Consider the following 21,951-nt stretch of genomic DNA (forward strand, 5'->3'; position numbering starts at 1 on the left):
TTAGATTTTGAACCCTAGCTCTGCCGGCACCTAGGGAAACCTAACAAACCTAAGCGCAAAGAGGCCCCCCTACAGTTCCAGTAATGTTCCTTAAGGTAGGGAAAAATCAATTAATGTACAGATTTAAGGCAATCAATATATGGACCATGATTAATGCTGAAACATAAACGATAATGATCAGAAAGAACCAAAGACAACTAATTATTTATCAAAAGTACAAAATCCGCATTTATTAAGTTATTTAAACCATTAGAAAGCATGTAATAATTAATTCGCCTTCATATCCATCAAACAGACTCAGACATACTTAAGACAAGTTAAAAACAAAGTTGGGGTGGTAACAAATTGTTTAACAAATTGAATTTGTGCCACTGAATTTCCAATTGACATTGTTTTACATATATTGTGTTAATCTTCCAGTGTTTAAACAATTTGTTACCACTCCAACTCTGTTTTGTGGTAAGCAGTTCCTTAGTTGTGTGGAGCCTTGTATGCGTGGGTGAATAACTTGTACTGGCATCTCTTCATGACTGGTAGCCTGTTGTTTCCTGAGGTGATGAGTTGTGTGTCTACCTTGGGCGGTCGAGGATGAGCCTGGCCCCTGTATTCTGGACCGTCTGGAGTTTCTTTGTGAGTTTTGCTGTTATTCCTCCATAGAGGGAGTTGTCGTAGTCTAGACTGCTGCTGGCTAGAGCCTGTGTGACCGTTCGCGTGGTGTTGGTCGGCAGCCATCTGAAAACCTTCCTCAGCATTTGGACCACGAGGAAGCAGTCAGTAGAGAGAATGCAGATTTGCTTCTTTTTGGGTAGCTGGGTTTCGAGGATGATGGTTGCTTACGTGTTCGGTGGGTATCGGGGTTGGGCCCAGCTCCAGGGGCCAGTCATGGCTCTTCCTGTAAAGTCTAATGATAAAATACAAATGCATTGTATGTTGCCATATGGATCAGGTGGGTAAACAGCTTCTTATACCCACTGCAAGTTGTATGACTCATTGTATGGCTGAAGAACTTGGTAGTTCTTATCCACTCCGCCTATGTACTTGTATTCAAGTGGGATTGTGAACTTCGGCCATCTGACCCCAAACCATGACTGGGGAAGTGCTTTCATTATTAATTGCAGTGAGCATATACACATTACGCCTATCGGAGAACTTGACAGAGTAGTTCATTGGAATGCAATGCTGTGGGATTTCTGGAGCTTCTTACCAACCCGGTCCGCCGGAAATCCTTTCGGTGACAATGAACTGTACCGCATGCCACAGTGCCAGCAGCAGCTCTACTACCTTTAGAAACAGTCTTCATAAAGGTTGTAACATTTTTGAAGGAGCGGCTGGAGAAGCTCTCGTAGAATCTCCTCTGTGACTCCTAGCGTGGGAGGGCAACCTATAGGGTTTAGAGTAGAGTCCTTCCATGTATACACTCTCAAGCTGTACACAAAATCAGTAGAGCTCTTACATAGCACGTACAACAAGATGACGTAGCAAGCTCTTTTGATCAGTGTGGTGCCTGAACAGCAGCCGCTCTTTGTGAAGGATCAGGGACTCATCGGTGGCTATAACCTGGAATACAGATGTTTGACGACAGGCCGAATTTTGAACAACTTTTCATGGTCTGGATCCGATAGGTACTCGTAGTATGGGCTGCCAGTAGCCAGGCAGGCCTTCTTTGGTGGCCAGCGGACCTTGCCGTGCCATTTCTACGTTACCAGTGAGGCTGGCAGTCAACACGGAAGGTGGCCGCAGGAGCATTGGTATTCAATACGGAAATGTGCAGACCATACGCAAACCATGAATCTAACTGCACAGGTGACTTCCAGACCATTCACAGACTGTGCATCTAACTCTACAGATGAAACTTGCAGCCTATTCACAGACCTGTGAATCTGAGCGCACAGATGAAAGTTGAAGCTCATTAACAGACCGGGAAGTTAACTGCACAATTAAACTCATTTACAGACTGTGAATCTAACCCTACAGCTAAAACTGCCCCCCCTTCACAGACAACAAATGTAACCCCACAGATTAAACTTGCAGCCATTCACAGACTGCGAATCTAACCAAACAGATGAAACTTGCACTCCATTCACAAATCCCCGAGTGGGCACAGCAGGTTGGTGTATAAGTGCACACTTCTCTTCAGCTTCCTGTTTCCGTGTTGCCAACGACCTCCTCTTCGCCTGCAACCTCTTCTCCTCCGCAGCCGCTTCATCTTCGAGTTTGTCACAGATATTATGTGCAGTAATAATAGTGAACTGCTGATGTGTTACAATATTGATAACTCCTCACTATCCCTGAACATTAGATGTAAACACATTTAGAATTAGGACAATTGCACCTGTATACTATCAGTGCCCTGGCTCTAAGGGGGCTTACAAGAGATTAAATTAAATCATAAATTCAAACCTGTTCTGAATAGGGGGCCCCAAAATAGGTTTGGCCCAGGGCTCCCCAAATTCCGTAAGATAAGTTTCTTTCTCCACCCCTGCTGTGTGTGTGTGTATGTATGTGTGTGTGTGTATATATATATATATATTACGAATATTGTGAAACCACTAAAACCATCATGCATTGCAAACACCATCGTAATGGTGTCCACTAGAGGGCCAGCAATGTTTAAACTCTGCACTTGTTGGAATTCGCAATCGGTTTCCTGTTGCTTGGGCTTACCTCAGAAGAAGTTCCAAGATGGAACAAAATGCGTCAGGATCGCCCAAAAGTGCTCGAATAAAAGCTTGATAGCATCATTGTTGCATGTGCGGCTCATCTTTTCAGAAAGGGGGAGAGAGTGGTTCAATGTGTAGCGGCGTGGTCCCGCCGCAGAGCTACGCACTGCCAGCAAGTGCGCCATCATTACCCAGCCCTGGACCAAACTTTGTTGGCTCGTGATAAACGAGCTTTGGGTAACGGACGCTGACAGATACCGCAATTTGGCATGGTTCCGCAGCAGCCTCGAAAATAGGACTGCAGGCGGAGCAACACTGAATTGGAGATTACAATCACTCCATTGAGACACGAAAATGGAAAAGGCAGCCCGCTGGAGGGTTTTTAATTTTGGACTGATTTGCGAAACCACAAAAACCATCATGCATTGCGAACACCATCGTAATGGTGTCCACTAGAGGGCCAACAATGTTTAAAATCTGCACTTGTTGGGATTCGCAATCGGTTTCCTGGGCTTACCTCAGAAGAAGTTCCAAGATGGAACGAAACGTGTCCGGATCGCCCAAAACTGCTCAAATAAAAGCTTGATTGCATCATATATATATATATATATATTTATTTCCTCCAAGAAAAGATTAATGTCCGCACTCGCTCAATACATTAAAGTGGGTTTATTTAACAAGAGACTGGAAACAATCCCCTTCACCTGAAGGGGATTGTTTCCAGTCTCTTGTTAAATAAACCCACTTTAATGTATTGAGTGAGTGCGGACATTAATCTTTTCTTGGAGGAAAATTATTCGTGGGGATGTTCATCTCCGCTGTCCTGCACCGGCCGTGCAAAGTGTGCACTTGCAAATGAACAATTTGGTGGATAAATATATATATATATATACACATACACACACACAAAATCTGCTCCACACAGCTTGGCGTGACGCCAAAGGAAGGAGACGGACCAGCCAGGTACAGCAGAGATATTAACTTTATTCGCGAAAAACAGCAACTCGTTTCGGACTTACTCGCCCTTTGTCACACACACAGAAAACCTCCCTTCCAAAAAAGTGAGCAGAGACCCTAGAGGAAACGGTTGGAGGTCCTTTATTGTAGCAGTGGCGAATGATTTTCGGCAAATTTCAGGCCTTCCTCAGCGCCCAAAGCCTCCCAGTGGTAATGAAACATTCTGCTGGCAAGTCCCGCCCTTTAACCATCGATGAAACTGGCCCGCTCCACCCCCTGTGAGGTAGCAGCACACCTGTGTAGAATCCCAAGTCTGAGAAAAAATAACCGTCCCAGAATCCAATGTGACGGATCCTCGAAGGTGATGCAAGGGGGATGGAATTGTTACCTTGTGGTTGTGCGGGGAGCAGGGTGTGTCCAATGGTGAATCAAGTAGTGATTTCCGGCGTCAAAGTCCACAACGGAGAGCCTCCTCCGGTCCCCTTATACTGCCTCAGCCCCGGAGAACAGGAGTCCATACGGCAGGGGCTGCAGTGGCAGTGCATGCTGTCCAGCGTGAGATTAGTAACCCCACAACTGCCAGCTCTCCTCCCGGACTCCAAGGCGGGCTCTGGACCGACCAATCCCATGGTCAAACAACAAAAGAACTGCAGCAGTTCTAAGCCAGTCTGGTCCGAGCCCAAGGCGAGGCAGGGGTTCTCTGAAAGCGCTACTGGCAAATGCGCTGATATATGCAGAAAACCTCCCTTTCTAAAAAAGTGAGCAGAGACATATATATATATATATATATATATATATATATATATATATATATATATACTTAGAGTTCTGTTTTTTCTTTGCTAAAACAGACGGACGCAGCCGCCATGACGCGTTTCGGGCAACACATATATAATGACACTAGTCCATTAATTGATATGCCGAAAATAAAATAAAGACAGCACTGCTTACACACTAAGGAACGTGTGGGAGTCTGTCATTTCTGTGGGAGGATCCTCGAGGTCTGTGCCTGCTTTGTTCCGCCCTGCATTTGGTGGTCAGGAAAATGTGTATATATAATATACATGCACACACATGTGCAGCCCTCTGCCACAAACCACACTGTGAATTTGGTACCCAAGAGAAAGTTTGTGAGTACCCATGGTCTAGATGGTTCTGGGGCAATGCAGCAGAATTGTCATTGAAATGCAGGGTAAAAAATACTCTGCTCATGTACGGTGCGAAGATGGGGGTTATCCAAACCATGTGAGGAGACCAGTATGAATGCAAGCTTAATTTGTGAACTAACCCCACTTTGAGATTAAAACTGTAAAATATCTTCAAGTGGGTGTCCATTGGTGTGCCCTAGAATGAGGCTATAGAGTGCCTCCATGCTCTCAGAAATTGTTTAGCATGCAAATGTTTGCTGCACTTTGCTCATGGTAGTCAACATCAAAAAAGATGGGCGTAGTCAGTTGGCAACAAATTGGCTGTACCTACTTTACGTTCCGCGTCCCCAGTGAAAGATGGAATTTTGGGTCTGAACTAAATTGGAGGGCTGCCAAGAGAGCACTTGGTCTGTTTGCCGCCATATGTGCCTGCTCTCTGGGTTTGTTTGGCCTGCTGCACAGGTTGTGCTTGTGAAGGGACAGCACAGCTGCCAGCATGTCCCTCAGAATCGATAGAAGATGAGTTGTAGGATGGAACTCAGCTCACTGCTACTAGATTGTGCTCCATATACCGCTTCCTCTGGGGCGGTCTCATTATCTGGTATCTCGTCTTTGATCCTGCCTCAGAGCTGACTTCCATAAACCGAGTTGATGCCTGGGCTGCAGTCATCCACCGAGGCACCGCCTTTGCTAACTGACTGAACACTTCTTTCTAAAACTCTGTCCTGCGTAGAAGGCAGAAGTATTGTTATAAATGAGTGGTTGAGTGGATGTGTCTGTGAGATATGTGCAACAGTAAATTAAAACATATTTTTTGGGGTGAATCTGCAGGTTCTCCAAAGGCACACAAAAAGACAGTTTTACTCCCTTGCCACATTCCCTATTCCACAGCATACTATTTTATGGCTTATGCAAAACTTTATTGTTGGGAGTCATCCAGTATAAAATGAATTGCCTAAAGCCAAACAGTGCTAACCCCAGGGTCACTGAAATTATACCACTAGGAGAGCCCCCAGTTCTGCAACAGGGTTGACTATATGACATGAAAATGCAAATTATGCAGCACAATGTGGCACACTTTTGCCACATTTGTACAGTATGGCTTTTTAAAATTCATACTAATATTATAAAGAGAGGCAAACCTTTGAGGCGGGTAATCTCAGTAACCACAGCACCAATCGCAACACCCAATACAGCGTTGGAAAGGGCAGTTGCAGCAGAAGGACATAGGCTATGCAGACGGCCACCATATACATTTTTTCTTTTTTATTGTTATTAACTTTTCAAGAAACAGTGGTGTTCATCACAATCATACAGTGCAAGACATACAATTGTACCGTAGGACACCATATACATTTAAAAGGTAAAAGAACCGTGCCAGCAAAGTAGTCCCTTGTGGGCGTGTCTGCGTTGTGGTGTGGGCTGGGGGCGTGACTAACGCTGGGGGCGTGTGGTACAGCCATCACATCGTGGGCGTGTGCTGGGGGTGTGCCAAACGATGGGGGCGTGTCAAACGCTGGGGGTGTGTCCGCCGTTCATGCTATGTGAGTCGTACATACAAGCGCCAATTACGTTGCTGCGCAGCATCAAGGGGCACGCTGGGGGCGTGTGTCCGGCCTTCATGCCATGTGAACGCAATCGCGCCGCATCAAGGGGCAAGCTGGGGGCGTGTGCTACGTTCCGCCCTTCATGCCATGTGGGTCGTACATTAATCAGAAGATCGTCTGCTGTGGCCGTGTGCTGGGGGCATAACAAACGCGTCTGCTGTGGCCGTGTGCTGGGGGCATGACAAACGCATTCAGCTGGAGGCCTGGTAAGTAACATTACTGCAGCCTTTCCTGCGCGCTGTTACTGAACTCTCTCATTCAACGAAATTAGTCGCGCCTGCTCCCATCAACCAGGGCTCTAGCCGGGCTCAGGCGGCGGATCAGTACATTAATTACACGCGCCTGATAACATCAACCAGGGCTGCAGCTGGGCCTCAAGCGGGGAACACGCGCCTGCTAACATCAAACAGGCCTGCATCTGGGCCTCAAGCGGGGGAACACGCAAATGAGCGTGTCTGTGGGACAATTACTGCAGCCTCGATTTCTCCCTGTCACTGAACTCTCTCATTAAACGGATTTACCCGCGGCTGATAACTCTCTCATTCTACAACATTGCACGCGCCTGCTAACATCAACCAGGGCTGTAGCCGGGCTCAGGCGGCGGATCACTACACCAATTACACGTGCCTGCTAACATCAACCGGGGCTGCAACTGGCCCTTCTCCGTCCCTATTCTAATGAAACAAAAAATGTTGTCTACCGCAAGATTTTAAAATAAATTGCCCTTGCCAAATACACACATTCTATTTCATACCCGGACAACGTCGGGACAGGCTGCTAGTGTTTTATAAATGTGTTTTTCCCAGTGGGGGGACGTAATTGTCCCACCTGGGGAAAACGCACATTTATATTTTTTTTTAAAAACTGATACCCCAAAGGAGGTTGACCCCTGTCCTTTGGGCTGACCCCCATCTACATCTATCGCTCACACCCCACATTTCCTATCAAACATGGCCTCAACAGGGTGTTGCCCCTTTGTGAGGAGGGTCAATCTGATTACCACGAGTGCTGACCACCCCCACCCCCTCCTCTGCTTCCCAACTGGTAGTTGCTAGTGGTTCAGTGGTATTCCTGGCTTTGGATTGCGGTACAACCACAATCCACTGCCAGTAAACTGTTTCAGGAAGGCATCATTGGAAAGGTAGAATCCGAAAGGTGATAGTCTCCCCTTTCTAGCGAGGCCTCCCTGAAGCGTGGGTGGACCTTTTTTAGGGTTTTATTTAAATCTGTGATGTCGTGCTGGTATCACAGATGGGCAGGAGGTGGGCCGACGCAGAAGAGATTCTGTGTCTCCCTGCCTAAAAGGGGGGGGGGGGAAAGAAATTCCTAGGTGCAAGCATCAGAGGACCCTTTTCGGCCCTCCCCAGTGTCTTTCAGAGGCTGACAGACGCACTTGGGCTGTGGGTGTCAGCCATTCAGTGCCTAAACCCGATGACACTAGGCCCTTTCATTCATACGCCCAACCGAATGGTTTTACTAGTGCTTGTTTAATAGTTCATGCTGTTTTTACGTTCAAATAGACAGGCAGTGATTTGGTCAGTGAGCTTATTTTTTATATTTCACCTTTCCTGAATAAAGTACTAAAATACCACTTCATTAAAACTCACATTATACAATATTCATTTAGAATTTCTTTTTAATTCTTGCTGAATTTCTTGTTGCTGTTTGCACTTCTGAAAAAGATTACAGCGTTGTGCTATTTATTTATTTTGAAAGTTTTATAGAGCGCGAACAAGACCCTTGCGGATATCGGAGCTCTTTACAATCAGTGATGAAAAATTATACAACAAAATAGAAACAGGTAGATCAAATATACATAACATGTTGGGCAAAGTAATACAAAATGGTGCAAAACAGGAAAGCAACCGTGGTGCCTAGGTTGTCTGGTTGTCACCACATCGACCTATTGTCCGAAAAGGCTTTTGCAACTGATATTACTTTTGTATGGAGCTGGGGTCGGAAGCAGTGTATTCAATCGTAATGCAGTGACAAGATGGAAGATTGTCGTTTGTGGCTTGACCAGCTACGCAGATGTCATAGCACGTACTACATAAAAAATAATCTGCTGTATAGTTTGAGACCATTTCAGGTGCCACATTAGGTGATGGGAATCTTCTAAAATCTCCCAAATTAAACAATATTAGAATAAATTCTATTGTTATCAAGTGTATACCTAGAAACCTGGGTTATTACTTATTTTCATACATTATCACCCGCATAGCTTGAAAATGCTGTACATTTTTTCATAATGGAATTACTTAACGTGTGCGATTTCCTTTTTTCTCTCCTTAATAATCTTAAACAGCTCATTTATTTTATTTGGGATATCTTTGGCTACAGTTTTTAAGCGAGTGGTCCTTGATCAGTGGTTCATGCTGCGGATCGCTCTAAATGGATTCTGCCAGCCGCTCGCTTCTTTGTACCATGTTTGCGTTTATGAAGTCCATGCAGGGTTAGTAGTCGCATATCTAGGCACAATTCAGTTTATCCCACCCTTTAACATGGGAACTTCTACACCCTTGGAGACCGGGGCTGGGCATATAAAGCTTTCCACCCTCACGTCCTCTACATATGAGCACACCACCACCTTGGCCTTCTTTTGGTGCCCTTTTATAGTGTAAATGACTCCTTGCAAGCATGGTATGCTGAAGAGACACAAGGAGCACAGATGAGAAGTCTCTCTTAGATCTTCTCAATGTAGATGGTGAAAAGAGGAGTTCCCCTAGAATAAAGAATCTTTCCCCATCTCTCATCCTACATTCCTTTCCTTCCAGGTGTCGTGGACATTCACACGATGAGTGACGGCGACAGAAACCCCGCTGGTGTCCCGACTGCTGTCGAAGATGTCCAGGGAGACGACCGATGGATGTGTCTGGTAATGGCTGGCTTCTTGTTGATAGTTTAAATTGGTGCTTGGAAGGTTGTGTGGAGGTGATGGGAAGATGTTTATTTTTGTAACTATATTTGAAGTTATTAACTAAGAAAATCTCACCAAACATACTCAGGTAGGACTTGCTGCCTTGGTAGTTTAGAATCTGATATATGTGGAAAACTAGTCATTCTGCAAAAAATACTTTTGTACCTGGCGTGGAAAGAACCTTTATTTATATTTAGGTTCTCTTTCTGAACACAGATCTTTGTGTGCTCCTTATATCTGGTATTAATAATCTTCTATTTTTCTCTTCAGTACCTTTCCAACAAGCTTTTATTTATTTTTTTATTAACTTTTGTATGCTCGGCTCTAAGTGACCAGATGCAAGTTGTTTTAATAATATCCTGCTCTGGTCAGCCAGATATGTTTTTGCCCTCATATTTTGTTCCTGCAAGTACTACGTTTGGGTCGAACACAGATGTGATAGTGAGATCTTCATCTTACCACCAATATTTTTTTATATAGCACGTATTGTACGTAACTGCTGTAAATAAATTGTCATTATCCTTTGATGGTTCCTAATTTTCAACAATGAAGTGATGAAAGGCTGAGTTGGCCCTTCGTGCAACACATCTCCTAGCCACACATGCTTGACTCACAGAGCTATTTTCCCAACAATGCCAAAAGACTCTCGCTCACTCTGTCCTTTAGTCTGTTGCCTCTTGTACACCCTCTCCTTTAACCCTAGCTGAAAAGGTGATTGTAGGAAAGTAGGATCTGCTTTCATGGTTAGCACTACTTTTTGCTGGTGTCAGTCGGTTTTTTGACTAGTCTGACTGGGATCCTGCTAATCAGGTTCCCAGTCACTGTGTTTCCTCCCAATATTTGACTTGGTAAGTACTTCTGTACCTCCATAATTGGCTGCTGGTGTACACTTGTAAGTCCTTAGTATATGGTACTAAAGTACCCAGGACATGGGTACACTAGGGGTCTCCTATGGGCTGCAGCATGTATTGTGCCACCCATGAAAGACCACGCCAACTACCAATGCAGCTTGTGTGGGTTGGTGCTTGCACCTCTCACGACGGATATGTTTCCTTTCATCTGAGGTCTCTATATTTAAAACCAGGAAGTCACCCCTCTAGCAGGCCTTCCAGTCCTGAAGGCAGTGGTGGTTGGTTATAAGTGCAAGGATGCCACTGCGTGAGCGGGGCACCCCTACAAGCCCCGGAGTAAGTGCATTCAGCCATTTTACTACATATATTGGACATCAGTCAATACAAGATGTCTATGTATTGGCTGCACCGAACCCGGTCATGTTTGGAATCATACCCCAACACCGATTCCAGTGTTGGAAGTATGATCTCATGTACTGGGAGCTCCCTTGGGATACCCCCTGTACTCCTGGTTACAGACTTTCAAGGTATGACTGCAAGCTAGTGCTGCTGCTGATGTCAGATACAATTCTGCTATCCTGCTGCTGAGCCAAGCTCGAGCAGGGGAAGGCCGACAGGACTTGGTGTATTGGGTAAGGGTGACTGTGCTTGACAGCGTCACCAGACTGTTCGAAGGGCACATTTGGTGCCCTCCTTGCATATTCCAGTTGGAACCAGTTCAGGGAGCCCTTGGCTCCCACTCTGGCGTGAAACTAGACAAAGGACATGGGAGTATCTCCCCCCTTTTGTTCAGCCCCTCATCTGGAGGGAACCCCAAGTCGTTCCAACCATTTCCCTCGGGTACCTGGGGACTTACCTTTGGGTGGCTCTTCATATTAGTCGGACAAGACTCAGGCCTGAAACCACATAATTCGTATGTCTGGGCATCTGAACTTTGCCTGGAAGCAAGGGTTGTTGGCTCTGCACACCAGATTTTCTGGCTACAAGAAGCTTTAGCATCTCTTCTGCGAAGTACAGCACCTTCAGTGTGTCCACTGCCCCGTGAGCCGTCATTCTTGGTGAGCTGCTTGAGGGCCTCTTGCGCCTCATGTCCCGTTGTCCTTTGGGTCCTCTTGATGGTCTTCTCCTGCTTCAGTGGGCTCCCCTGCTTGCTCTGTACCCCCTGCCCCCGGCAGTGGTGAGTCTTTTGGACCTTGATGGTCTGGTGTTGCTCCTTCTTCGTGTGCCACGACTGTTGCAGCTGCCAAGGCTTGTTGGTGCTCCTTCCGTTCTGATACCGAACACTGTGTGGCATGTATAGTTACTGTCTGTGTAGTAATGGAGGAACATCTATTTGTAATCCTAGTATCGTGTAGTAATAACCTATTTTTCTCTTCAGTTCCTATATTGCCTCTACAAGCTTTTATTGATTAACTTTTGTATGCTAAGGTCTAAGTGACCAAATGTAAAGTAACGTTTAAAAAAAGTGGTACTAACCTCACGCGGTCAGATATGGAGCTATGTCTTGTACTGTCTGGTGACCTAGACAATGGGCAGTTATGCAGCTATGTCTCCTGTCATATGTGTCTGGGCCGGTAGGGCTGGGGCTTAGTCCGTTCTTCTCTCTAGTCTCCTCTGCTGTGTGAATTCTTCCATCCTTCTTAGGTTGCAGGAATTTGAGGAGACAAGGTTTAGGGTTGTCACTAAATGTAAGGGCGTTTACAGGGGTGTGCAGATGGGCCAATGGGTCACTTCCTTGGGAGGGGTACACCCCCTAGTATGTCACACTCCAGTGGGTGGCATGAGCCTCTCTAATTGACTGAGGCCACTCCTCTTTAAGGGTCTGAGGTGTGTGCTTCACCTCACCAACCCCCTCCAGAGGGATGGTGTTGACAAAGGTGTGCATATCTCTCCTCCTAACTAGGTTTTCCCTCCGATTCTCCTGCCCAAAGTGCGGGTTAGAACCGGTGGGAGCCAGTTGCTGGGGACAGCAAAAGGCAGGGACCGCTTCCAAATCCAGCAGGGATTTGAAGCTTCTCCTTCGTGGACCCAGTCCATCCTGGGGGAGAAGGCATGACATCTCTGCCCAGGATTGGCTTTGTTTCTGAACCCAGAGAGCAGAGGCCCTAAGCCCAGGGATCCAGAAACCTGTCCGTTGGTGGCAAATGGCATGCATCCATTCAGGAACCACACCAGGGCTGGTCGCTTTTCAGGGGAAATCTCCAAGAAGCATCAGTGTGGATTTAATGTGCAGAGGAGTTTTCCACCAAACAGCCCAGATTTCAGTAAAGCCTTTATGGAGCTGTGGAGTTCGTAATGACCAACTCCCAGACCATATCCTCTTTATGGGGCTTTGCTGCACTTACAATGTCTAAGAATGGACTTGGACACTATAGGGATACAGGGCTCCTGCACCTGTACCCTCACATGGGGGCTAGTGCACCCTGCTAAAGGGGTGACTTACCTAGGACCCAGGCAGTGGGTTGCAGCATGGTACACAGGGATGTGTGCTATGTCGACTCGTCACTTTTCTCTGCACCAAAACATGCAGCCTGCAATGGAAGTGTGTGTTAAGGTACAGGACCTCGAAGGGTGGCACAATAAGTGCTGCAGCCCACAGAGGCCTTCCCTGGTCACAGTGCCCTTGCTACCAGAGAGGTACAAATTGGGTGCACAAAGGTTGTTTTGGGGACAGAAGACATGCCCTGGGAACCTGTTTGGTAGGGACCCAGGGCACACCAAGAAAAAGTGAATCTGAAACCTGGCAGAAAATAGGGGGTGGAGCATTACTACAACAGACACCCATTTTCCTTCACCTGGTCAGATATGTCTCGCACTGTGTGATTGTCTGGTGATCTAGACCCTGGATAGATATGGAGCCATGTCTCGTTGCACAAAGTGTCTGGTGACCTAGACCCCGGTTGGATATGGAGCCATATCTCGTTGCACGAAGTGTCTGGTAATATAGACCCTGGGCAGATATGGAGCCATGTCTCGTTGCACTGGGTGTCTGGTAATCTAGACCCATGACAGATATGGAGCTAGGTCTCCTACTGTGTGGTGATGTAGACCCTGTGCAGATTTGGAGCTATCTCTTATTATACTTCCCGTATTATCTGGAGGTACGGGCTAAGAGTGGTGGTAATGACCTCTGGACTGATAAGGAGCCAAGTCTCTTGGTACTGTCTGTGTACGGTGGTACAGGTCGTGTGTGGTGGTAATGACTCTGCAGCTATGGAGCCAAGTCTTATTATACGGTCTTTCATCTGCTGATAATAATTCTCTTCTTTCTCTCGCAGCACAATCGCTTTGTGTCCGACAGCAAAGACAAGGAGCCTGAGGTGGTGTTCATTGGAGACTCCCTGGTCCAGCTTCTGCACCAGTTTGAGGTACGGTGCGGACAGGAGCTGTTACGATTACTCCTTTCCTGTATTGGGGTCAGAGTTGTCAGTGTGATCCGACATTCACTTGGGTCGAGAGGGGCAGAGAAGAAGTGATAGTTCCTTAGTCTGTAGGTAAGAGTGGGACTAGTGGTGGATGGGAATCTCCCCAGGAAGTCATGGTTCCTTGTTCTGTATGGAGCAACAGTGTTGGGGTGGAGCTTTCTGGCCTGCAATTAAAAGTCCTGTGCTCTGTAGGGAGGAATGGTGTAAGTATAGGGCTCTCTGACCTGTGACTGAGTGTCCCTTGTTCTGTAAGGATCAGCGATGGGCCTCTTTCTCAAAGCTGAGCCTGGTAACTTTCATGAGAGTATGTTCTCTCTGCCATGCTGTATGCTACAAGGGTGTCTGGGTGTTCAAAGAGCAAAGCGGAGACCTTATGCTACCTGAGGTTCATTGAGGGAAAATAAGGTAGGATGATGTTGGGGCTGAGCTGAGGCCGGATGCTCTCTGGAATAAAAACAGAACTATGACAGAATAGTGTTGGGATTCAAAACTGATTCGAGGCAGGATGGTGTCTCGTACGATTGTGGATGGCTGGTTGGTGTCTGCGGCCGGATGCCGGGGCTGGTTGGTGTCTGCGGCCGGATGCCGGGGCTGGTTGGTGTCTGCGGCCGGATGCCGGGGCTGGATGGTGTCTGCGGCCGGATGCCGGGGCTGGATGGTGTCTGCGGCCGGATGGTGAAGCCGAGACAGGATTGTGGTTTTGGTCACAGTGAAGCTGGGGCAAAATGATGTCTGCAGACAAATAGCTGAACAGAGGCTGTGTCCTGAATTAGAGCAGGATGGTGGTTGGAGTGTGAACAGAGGCATATGGTGTCGGTAATGGGAGCAGGATGGTGGCAACATGGTGCTGGGGAGTGAGCAAGCTGTTACAGGATGGTTCCGGTTCAGTTAACCGAGCTGACGTAAGATTGAATCCGCAGTTACAAGCAGAAGCTGGTTCTCCACCCGAGCCTCATCTTGATCGCTCTCTTCTTCACACAGATCTGGCGGGAGCTCTTCTCCCCGCTGCATGCTCTCAATTTCGGAATTGGCGGGGATGCGACTCAACATGTGCTGTGGAGGCTTGAAAATGGGGAGCTGGAGCACATCAAGCCTAAGGTAAGGGCGCAGTGGCACTGCCTGCTATTGCTGGGACACAGTTTTATATCCCGCATCTCGTTTGACAGACATGGACCATTCCTTCAGAATACATGTCTGTGCAGTGTATGGTAGGTTAGTCTGCCATATTCATCAGTTTTAGTGTTGGCCCATTCCTTCAGAATACATGTCTGTGCAGTGTATGGTAGGTTAGTCTGCCATATTCATCAGTTTTAGTGTTGGCCCTTGTAAAAAAAAAGAAGAGAGAAAATTGTCCAGAGATTTTCATTTTTGATTTGTGTTTTTGTATCATTAAAGAAGTCATTTAGCTTGGGTAGACATTGCTAATCCTGGTCGAATTTTTCTTGCAACATTTAAAACAAGCATTTACAATGCAACGGTCTCGCCTTTGCAAAAGTTAGCGCTTTTGGCATTGTAAATGACAAATGTTTTATTTATGTGTTGGTTTTGGAAACAGATAAATAAATGGCATTGTCATGAGCAGTAGAGAGTGAGTAGTAGAGAGTGAGTAGTAGAGAGTGAGTAGTAGAGAGTGAGTAGTAGAGAGTGAGTAGTAGAGAGAGTAATAGTGAGTAGTAGAGAGAGTAGTAGTGAGTAGTAGAGAGTGAGTAGAGAGTAGTAAGTGAGTAGTAGAGTGTGTAGTAGAGAGTAGTGAGTGTGTAGTAGAGAGTAGTGAGTGTGTAGTAGAGAGTAGTGAGTGTGTAGTAGAGAGTAGTGAGTGTGTAGTAGAGAGTAGTGAGTGTGTAGTAGAGAGTAGTGAGTGTGTAGTAGAGAGTAGAGAGTGTGTAGTAGAGAGTGTGTAGTAGAGAGTGTGTAGTAGAGAGTGTGTAGTAGAGAGTGTGTAGTAGAGAGTGTGTAGTAGAGAGTGTGTAGTAGAGAGTGTGTAGTAGAGAGTGTGTAGTAGAGAGTGTGTAGTAGAGAGTGTGTAGTAGAGTGTGTAGTAGAGAGTGTGTAGTAGAGAGTGTGTAGTAGAGAGTGTGTAGTAGAGAGTGTGTAGTAGAGAGTGTGTAGTAGAGAGTGTGTAGTAGAGAGTGTGTAGTAGAGAGTGTGTAGTAGAGAGTGTGTAGTAGAGAGTGTGTAGTAGAGAGTGTGTAGTAGAGAGTGTGTAGTAGAGAGTGTGTAGTAGGGAGTGTGTAGTAGGGAGTGTAGTAGGGAGTGTAGTAGGGAGTGTAGTAGGGAGTGTAGTAGGGAGTGTAGTAGGGAGTGTAGTAGGGAGTGTAGTAGGGAGTGTAGTAGGGAGTGTAGTAGGGAGTGTAGTAGGGAGTGTAGTAGGGAGTGTAGTAGGGAGTGTAGTAGGGAGTGTAGTAGGGAGTGTAGTAGGGAGTGTAGTAGAGAGTAGTGAGTGTGTAGTAGAGAGTAGTGAGTGTGTAGTAGAGAGTAGTGAGTGTGTAGTAGAGAGTAGTGAGTGTGTAGTAGAGAGTAGTGAGTGTGTAGTAGAGAGTAGTGAGTGTGTAGTAGAGAGTAGTGAGTGTGTAGTAGAGAGTAGTGAGTGTGTAGTAGAGAGTAGTGAGTGTGAAGTAGAGAGTAGTGAGTGTGAAGTAGAGAGTAGTGAGTGTGAAGTAGAGAGATTGAAGTAGAGAGATTGAAGTAGAGAGATTGAAGTAGAGAGATTGAAGTAGAGAGATTGAAGTAGAGAGATTGAAGTAGAGAGATTGAAGTAGAGAGATTGAAGTAGAGAGATTGAAGTAGAGAGATTGAAGTAGAGAGATTGAAGTAGAGAGATTGAAGTAGAGAGATTGAAGTAGAGAGATTGAAGTAGAGAGATTGAGGTAGAGAGATTGAGGTAGAGAGATTGAGGTAGAGAGATTGAGGTAGAGAGATTGAGGTAGAGAGATTGAGGTAGAGAGATTGAGGTAGAGAGATTGAGGTAGAGAGATTGAGGTAGAGAGATTGAAGTAGAGAGATTGAAGTAGAGAGATTGAAGTAGAGAGTGTGGAGTAGAGAGTGGAGAGTCTGTAGTAGAGTGTAGTAGAAAGTAGTGAGTGTGTAGTAGAGTAGTAGAGAATGTGTAGTAGAGTAGTAGAGAGTGTCGAAGAGAGTAGTGGCTGTAGTAGTGAGTGTGTAGTGAGTGTGTAGTAGAGTGTGTAGTAGAGAGTAGTGACTGTAGTAGAGAGTAGTGACTGTAGTAGAGTGTGTAGTACAGTGTGTAGTAGAGAGTAGTGACTGTAGTAGATAGTGTGTAGTAGAGAGTGTCTAGTATAGAGTGTGTCGAAGAGAGTAGTGAGTGTGTAGTGAGTGTGTAGTAGAGAGTAGTGACTGTAGTAGAGAGTGGGTAGTGAGTGTGTAGTAGAGAGTAGTGACTGTAGTAGAGTGTGTAGTACAGTGTGTAGTAGAGAGTAGCGACTGTAGTAGAGAGTGTGTAGTAGAGTGTGTAGTAGAGAGTGTGTAGTAGAGTAGAGTGCGTAGCAGAGAGTAGTGACTGTAGTAGAGAGTGTGTAGTAGAGTGTGTAGTAGAGAGTGTGTAGCAGAATGTGTAGTAGAGAGTAGTGACTGTAGTAGAGAGTGTGTAGTAGAGTGTGTAGTAGAGAGTGTGTAGTAGAGTGTAGTAGAGAGTAGAGTGCGTAGCAGAGAGTAGTGACTGTAGTAGAGAGTGTGTAGCAGAATGTGTAGTAGAGAGTAGTGACTGTAGTAGGGAGTGTGTAGTAGAGAGTAGTGACTGTAGTAGAGAGTGTGTAGTAGAGAGTGTGTAGTAGAGAGTGTGCAGTGATTTGAGTTTTACATCAAATTAAAAACGGGAACGGAACAAACTCATCCTATACATTATTGTGGTAGGTGCCCACGCATATAGGGTTAAATGATGCGTTAGATGCCACAGGTCCCACCAACACGCTTCCTTTATGATAGGAGAATGCCCAACATCGCGGAGATTTGCTCTCTGCTCTTCCCGGATATTTGTATTTTCAAATGTATAATGTTATCCTGCTAAACGAAGACGATGCTCAAACTATAAAAGAAGAGGGTTTCACACATATGTTAGTCCTTCCGGGCAAACGAAATGACCCAAAGAAAGATCAAGTGACAGTTTAGAGCTCCAAGTGAGTCTTAATAAAATCAGTGTCTGGAACGCATAGCATCAAAAAACGAGCGGGGCATCAAACTGCAGTGTCATTCAATCAAAGCTTCAAGGCTTCTGAGCGCTAGCCGAGAATTATTTTTTGTGAAGCACTAATCACTGTGGAAGGTGCCCCTGCTATCCCAGATGTGAGAAGTCAGTCTGATATGAAAATAAGCAGTATTTGGAATGAATGTATTTGGCAGGGGGAAGGTGGGGCGGCGCAAGACCGTACTGACGAGTGAACAGGAGCCATTTTGTACCGAGTGATTCTGCCTGTGTGCATGTAGACAAACCAGGCAGCAGCATGAGCATGTGATTCGGTAAAATAACAAGCATTTACAATGCAATGGTTTTGCCTTTGTTAAAGTTAGAGCTATTGGCATTGCTCTTGACACTCTGAAGCTCCACTCTGCATTCTGAAGCTCCACTCTGCATTCTGAAGCTCCACTCTGCACTCTGAAGCTCCACTCTGCACTCTGAAGCTCCACTCTGCACTCTGAAGCTCCACTCTGCACTCTGAAGCTCCACTCTGCACTCTGAAGCTCCACTCTGCACTCTGAAGCTCCACTCTGAAGCTCCACTCTGAAGCTCCACTCTGAAGCTCCACTCTGAAGCTCCACTCTGAAGCTCCACTCTGAAGCTCCACTCTGAAGCTCCACTCTGAAGCTCCACTCTGAAGCTCCACTCTGAAGCTCCACTCTGAAGCTCCACTCTGAAGCTCCACTCTGAAGCTGCACTCTGAATCTGCACTCTGAATCTGCACTCTGAATCTGCACTCTGAATCTGCACTCTGAATCTGCACTCTGAATCTGCACTCTGCACTATGAAGCTCCACTCTGAATCTGCACTCTGCACTATGAAGCTCCACTCTGAATCTGCACTCTGCACTATGAAGCTCCACTCTGAATCTGCACTCTGAATCTGCACTCTGAATCTGCACTCTGAATCTGCACTCTGAATCTGCACTCTGAATCTGCACTCTGAATCTGCACTCTGAATCTGCACTCTGAATCTGCACTCTGAATCTGCACTCTGAATCTGCACTCTGCACTCTGAATCTGCACTCTGAATCTGCACTCTGAATCTGCACTCTGCACTATGAAGCTCCACTCTGAATCTGCACTCTGCACTATGAAGCTCCACTCTGAAGCTCCACTCTGCACTCTGAAGCTCCACTCTGAAGCTCCACTCTGAAGCTCCACTCTGAAGCTCCACTCTGAAGCTCCACTCTGAAGCTCCACTCTGAAGCTCCACTCTGAAGCTCCACTCTGAAGCTCCACTCTGAAGCTCCACTCTGAAGCTCCACTCTGAAGCTCCACTCTGAAGCTCCACTCTGAAGCTCCACTCTGAAGCTCCACTCTGAAGCTCCACTCTGAAGCTCCACTCTGAAGCTCCACTCTGAAGCTCCACTCTGCACTCTGAAGCTCCACTCTGAAGCTCCACTCTGCACTCTGAAGCTCCACTCTGAAGCTCCACTCTGCACTCTGAAGCTCCACTCTGAAGCTCCACTCTGCACTCTGAAGCTCCACTCTGAAGCTCCACTCTGCACTCTGAAGCTCCACTCTGAAGCTCCACTCTGCACTCTGAAGCTCCACTCTGAAGCTCCACTCTGCACTCTGAAGCTCCACTCTGAAGCTCCACTCTGCACTCTGAAGCTCCACTCTGAAGCTCCACTCTGAATCTGCACTCTGAAGCTCCACTCTGAAGCTCCACTCTGAATCTGCACTCTGAAGCTCCACTCTGAAGCTCCACTCTGAAGCTCCACTCTGAAGCTCCACTCTGAAGCTCCACTCTGAAGCTCCACTCTGAAGCTCCACTCTGAAGCTCCACTCTGAAGCTCCACTCTGAAGCTCCACTCTGCACTCTGAAGCTCCACTCTGAAGCTCCGCTCTGAAGCTCCGCTCTGAAGCTCCGCTCTGAAGCTCCGCTCTGAAGCTCCGCTCTGAAGCTCCGCTCTGAAGCTCCACTCTGAAGCTCCACTCTGAAGCTGCACTCTGCACTCTGAAGCTCCGCTCTGAAGCTCCGCTCTGAAGCTCCGCTCTGAAGCTCCACTCTGAAGCTCCACTCTGAAGCTGCACTCTGAAGCTCCACTCTGAAGCTCCACTCTGCACTCTGAAGCTCCACTCTGAAGCTCCGCTCTGAAGCTCCGCTCTGAAGCTCCGCTCTGAAGCTCCGCTCTGAAGCTCCGCTCTGAAGCTCCGCTCTGAAGCTCCGCTCTGAAGCTCCGCTCTGAAGCTCCGCTCTGAAGCTCCGCTCTGAAGCTCCACTCTGAAGCTCCACTCTGAAGCTCCACTCTGAAGCTGCACTCTGAAGCTCCACTCTGCACTCTGAAGCTCCGCTCTGAAGCTCCGCTCTGAAGCTCCGCTCTGAAGCTCCGCTCTGAAGCTCCGCTCTGAAGCTCCGCTCTGAAGCTCCGCTCTGAAGCTCCACTCTGAAGCTCCACTCTGAAGCTCCACTCTGAAGCTCCACTCTGAAGCTCCACTCTGAAGCTCCACTCTGAAGCTCCACTCTGAAGCTCCACTCTGCACTCTGAAGCTCCACTCTGAAGCTCCACTCTGCACTCTGAAGCTCCACTCTGAATCTGCACTCTGAAGCTCCACTCTGCACTCTGCAGCTCCACTCTGAATCTGCACTCTGAAGCTCCACTCTGCACTCTGAAGCTCCACTCTGAAGCTCCACTCTGAAGCTCCACTCTGCACTCTGAAGCTCCACTCTGAAGCTCCACTCTGCACTCTGAAGCTCCACTCTGCACTCTGAAGCTCCACTCTGAAGCTCCGCTCTGAAGCTCCGCTCTGAAGCTCCGCTCTGAAGCTCCGCTCTGAAGCTCCGCTCTGAAGCTCCGCTCTGAAGCTCCACTCTGAAGCTCCACTCTGAAGCTCCACTCTGAAGCTCCACTCTGAAGCTCCACTCTGAAGCTCCACTCTGAAGCTCCACTCTGAAGCTCCACTCTGAAGCTCCACTCTGAAGCTCCACTCTGAAGCTCCACTCTGCACTCTGAAGCTCCGCTCTGCACTCTGAAGCTCCACTCTGAAGCTCCACTCTGAAGCTCCACTCTGCACTCTGAAGCTCCACTCTGCACTCTGAAGCTCCACTCTGAAGCTCCACTCTGCACTCTGAAGCTCCACTCTGAAGCTCCACTCTGCAGTCTGAAGCTCCACTCTGAAGCTCCACTCTGCAGTCTGAAGCTCCACTCTGAATCTGCACTCTGAATCTGCACTCTGAATCTGCACTCTGAATCTGCACTCTGAATCTGCACTCTGAATCTGCACTCTGAAGCTCCACTCTGAATCTGCACTCTGAAGCTCCACTCTGAATCTGCACTCTGAATCTGCACTCTGAAGCTCCACTCTGCACTCTGAAGCTCCACTCTGCACTCTGAAGCTCCACTCTGCACTCTGAAGCTCCACTCTGCACTCTGAAGCTCCACTCTGCACTCTGAAGCTCCACTCTGCACTCTGAAGCTCCACTCTGCACTCTGAAGCTCCACTCTGCACTCTGAAGCTCCACTCTGCACTCTGAAGCTCCACTCTGCACTCTGAAGCTCCACTCTGCACTCTGAAGCTCCACACTGCACTCTGAAGCTCCACTCTGCACTCTGAAGCTCCACTCTGAAGCTCCACTCTGCACTCTGAAGCTCCACTCTGCACTCTGAAGCTCCGCTCTGAAGCTCCGCTCTGAAGCTCCGCTCTGAAGCTCCACTCTGCACTCTGAAGCTCCACTCTGAAGCTCCACTCTGCACTCTGAAGCTCCACTCTGAAGCTCCACTCTGCACTCTGAAGCTCCACTCTGAAGCTCCACTCTGCACTCTGAAGCTCCACTCTGCACTCTGAATCTGCACTCTGAATCTGCACTCTGAATCTGCACTCTGAATCTGCACTCTGAATCTGCACTCTGAATCTGCACTCTGAAGCTCCACTCTGCACTCTGAAGCTCCACTCTGAAGCTCCACACTGCACTCTGAAGCTCCACTCTGCACTCTGAAGCTCCACTCTGAAGCTCCACTCTGCACTCTGAAGCTCCACTCTGCACTCTGAAGCTCCGCTCTGAAGCTCCGCTCTGAAGCTCCGCTCTGAAGCTCCACTCTGCACTCTGAAGCTCCACTCTGAAGCTCCACTCTGCACTCTGAAGCTCCACTCTGAAGCTCCACTCTGCACTCTGAAGCTCCACTCTGAAGCTCCACTCTGCACTCTGAAGCTCCACTCTGCACTCTGAATCTGCACTCTGAATCTGCAC

The 21,951-nt window shown here is 47.4% G+C and overlaps 1 protein-coding gene across 1 annotated transcript in view; it reads left to right on the top strand.

The window, feature by feature from the left end:
* PAFAH1B3 (platelet activating factor acetylhydrolase 1b catalytic subunit 3) overlaps positions 1-21,951 on the top strand; it is a 49,279-nt gene that overhangs the window by 12,565 nt on the left and 14,763 nt on the right. Inside the window, exons 2-4 of the mRNA XM_078651323.1 lie at positions 9,147-9,247; positions 13,419-13,508; positions 14,547-14,663. Of these exons, the coding sequence (XP_078507449.1) occupies positions 9,167-9,247; positions 13,419-13,508; positions 14,547-14,663 (288 nt within the window). The 5' untranslated portion in view covers positions 9,147-9,166. The remainder of the gene's footprint in view (positions 1-9,146; positions 9,248-13,418; positions 13,509-14,546; positions 14,664-21,951) is intronic.

This window comes from Lissotriton helveticus, chromosome 7, assembly GCF_964261635.1.
Source record: "Lissotriton helveticus chromosome 7, aLisHel1.1, whole genome shotgun sequence".
Taxonomy (NCBI): Eukaryota; Metazoa; Chordata; class Amphibia; order Caudata; family Salamandridae; genus Lissotriton; species Lissotriton helveticus.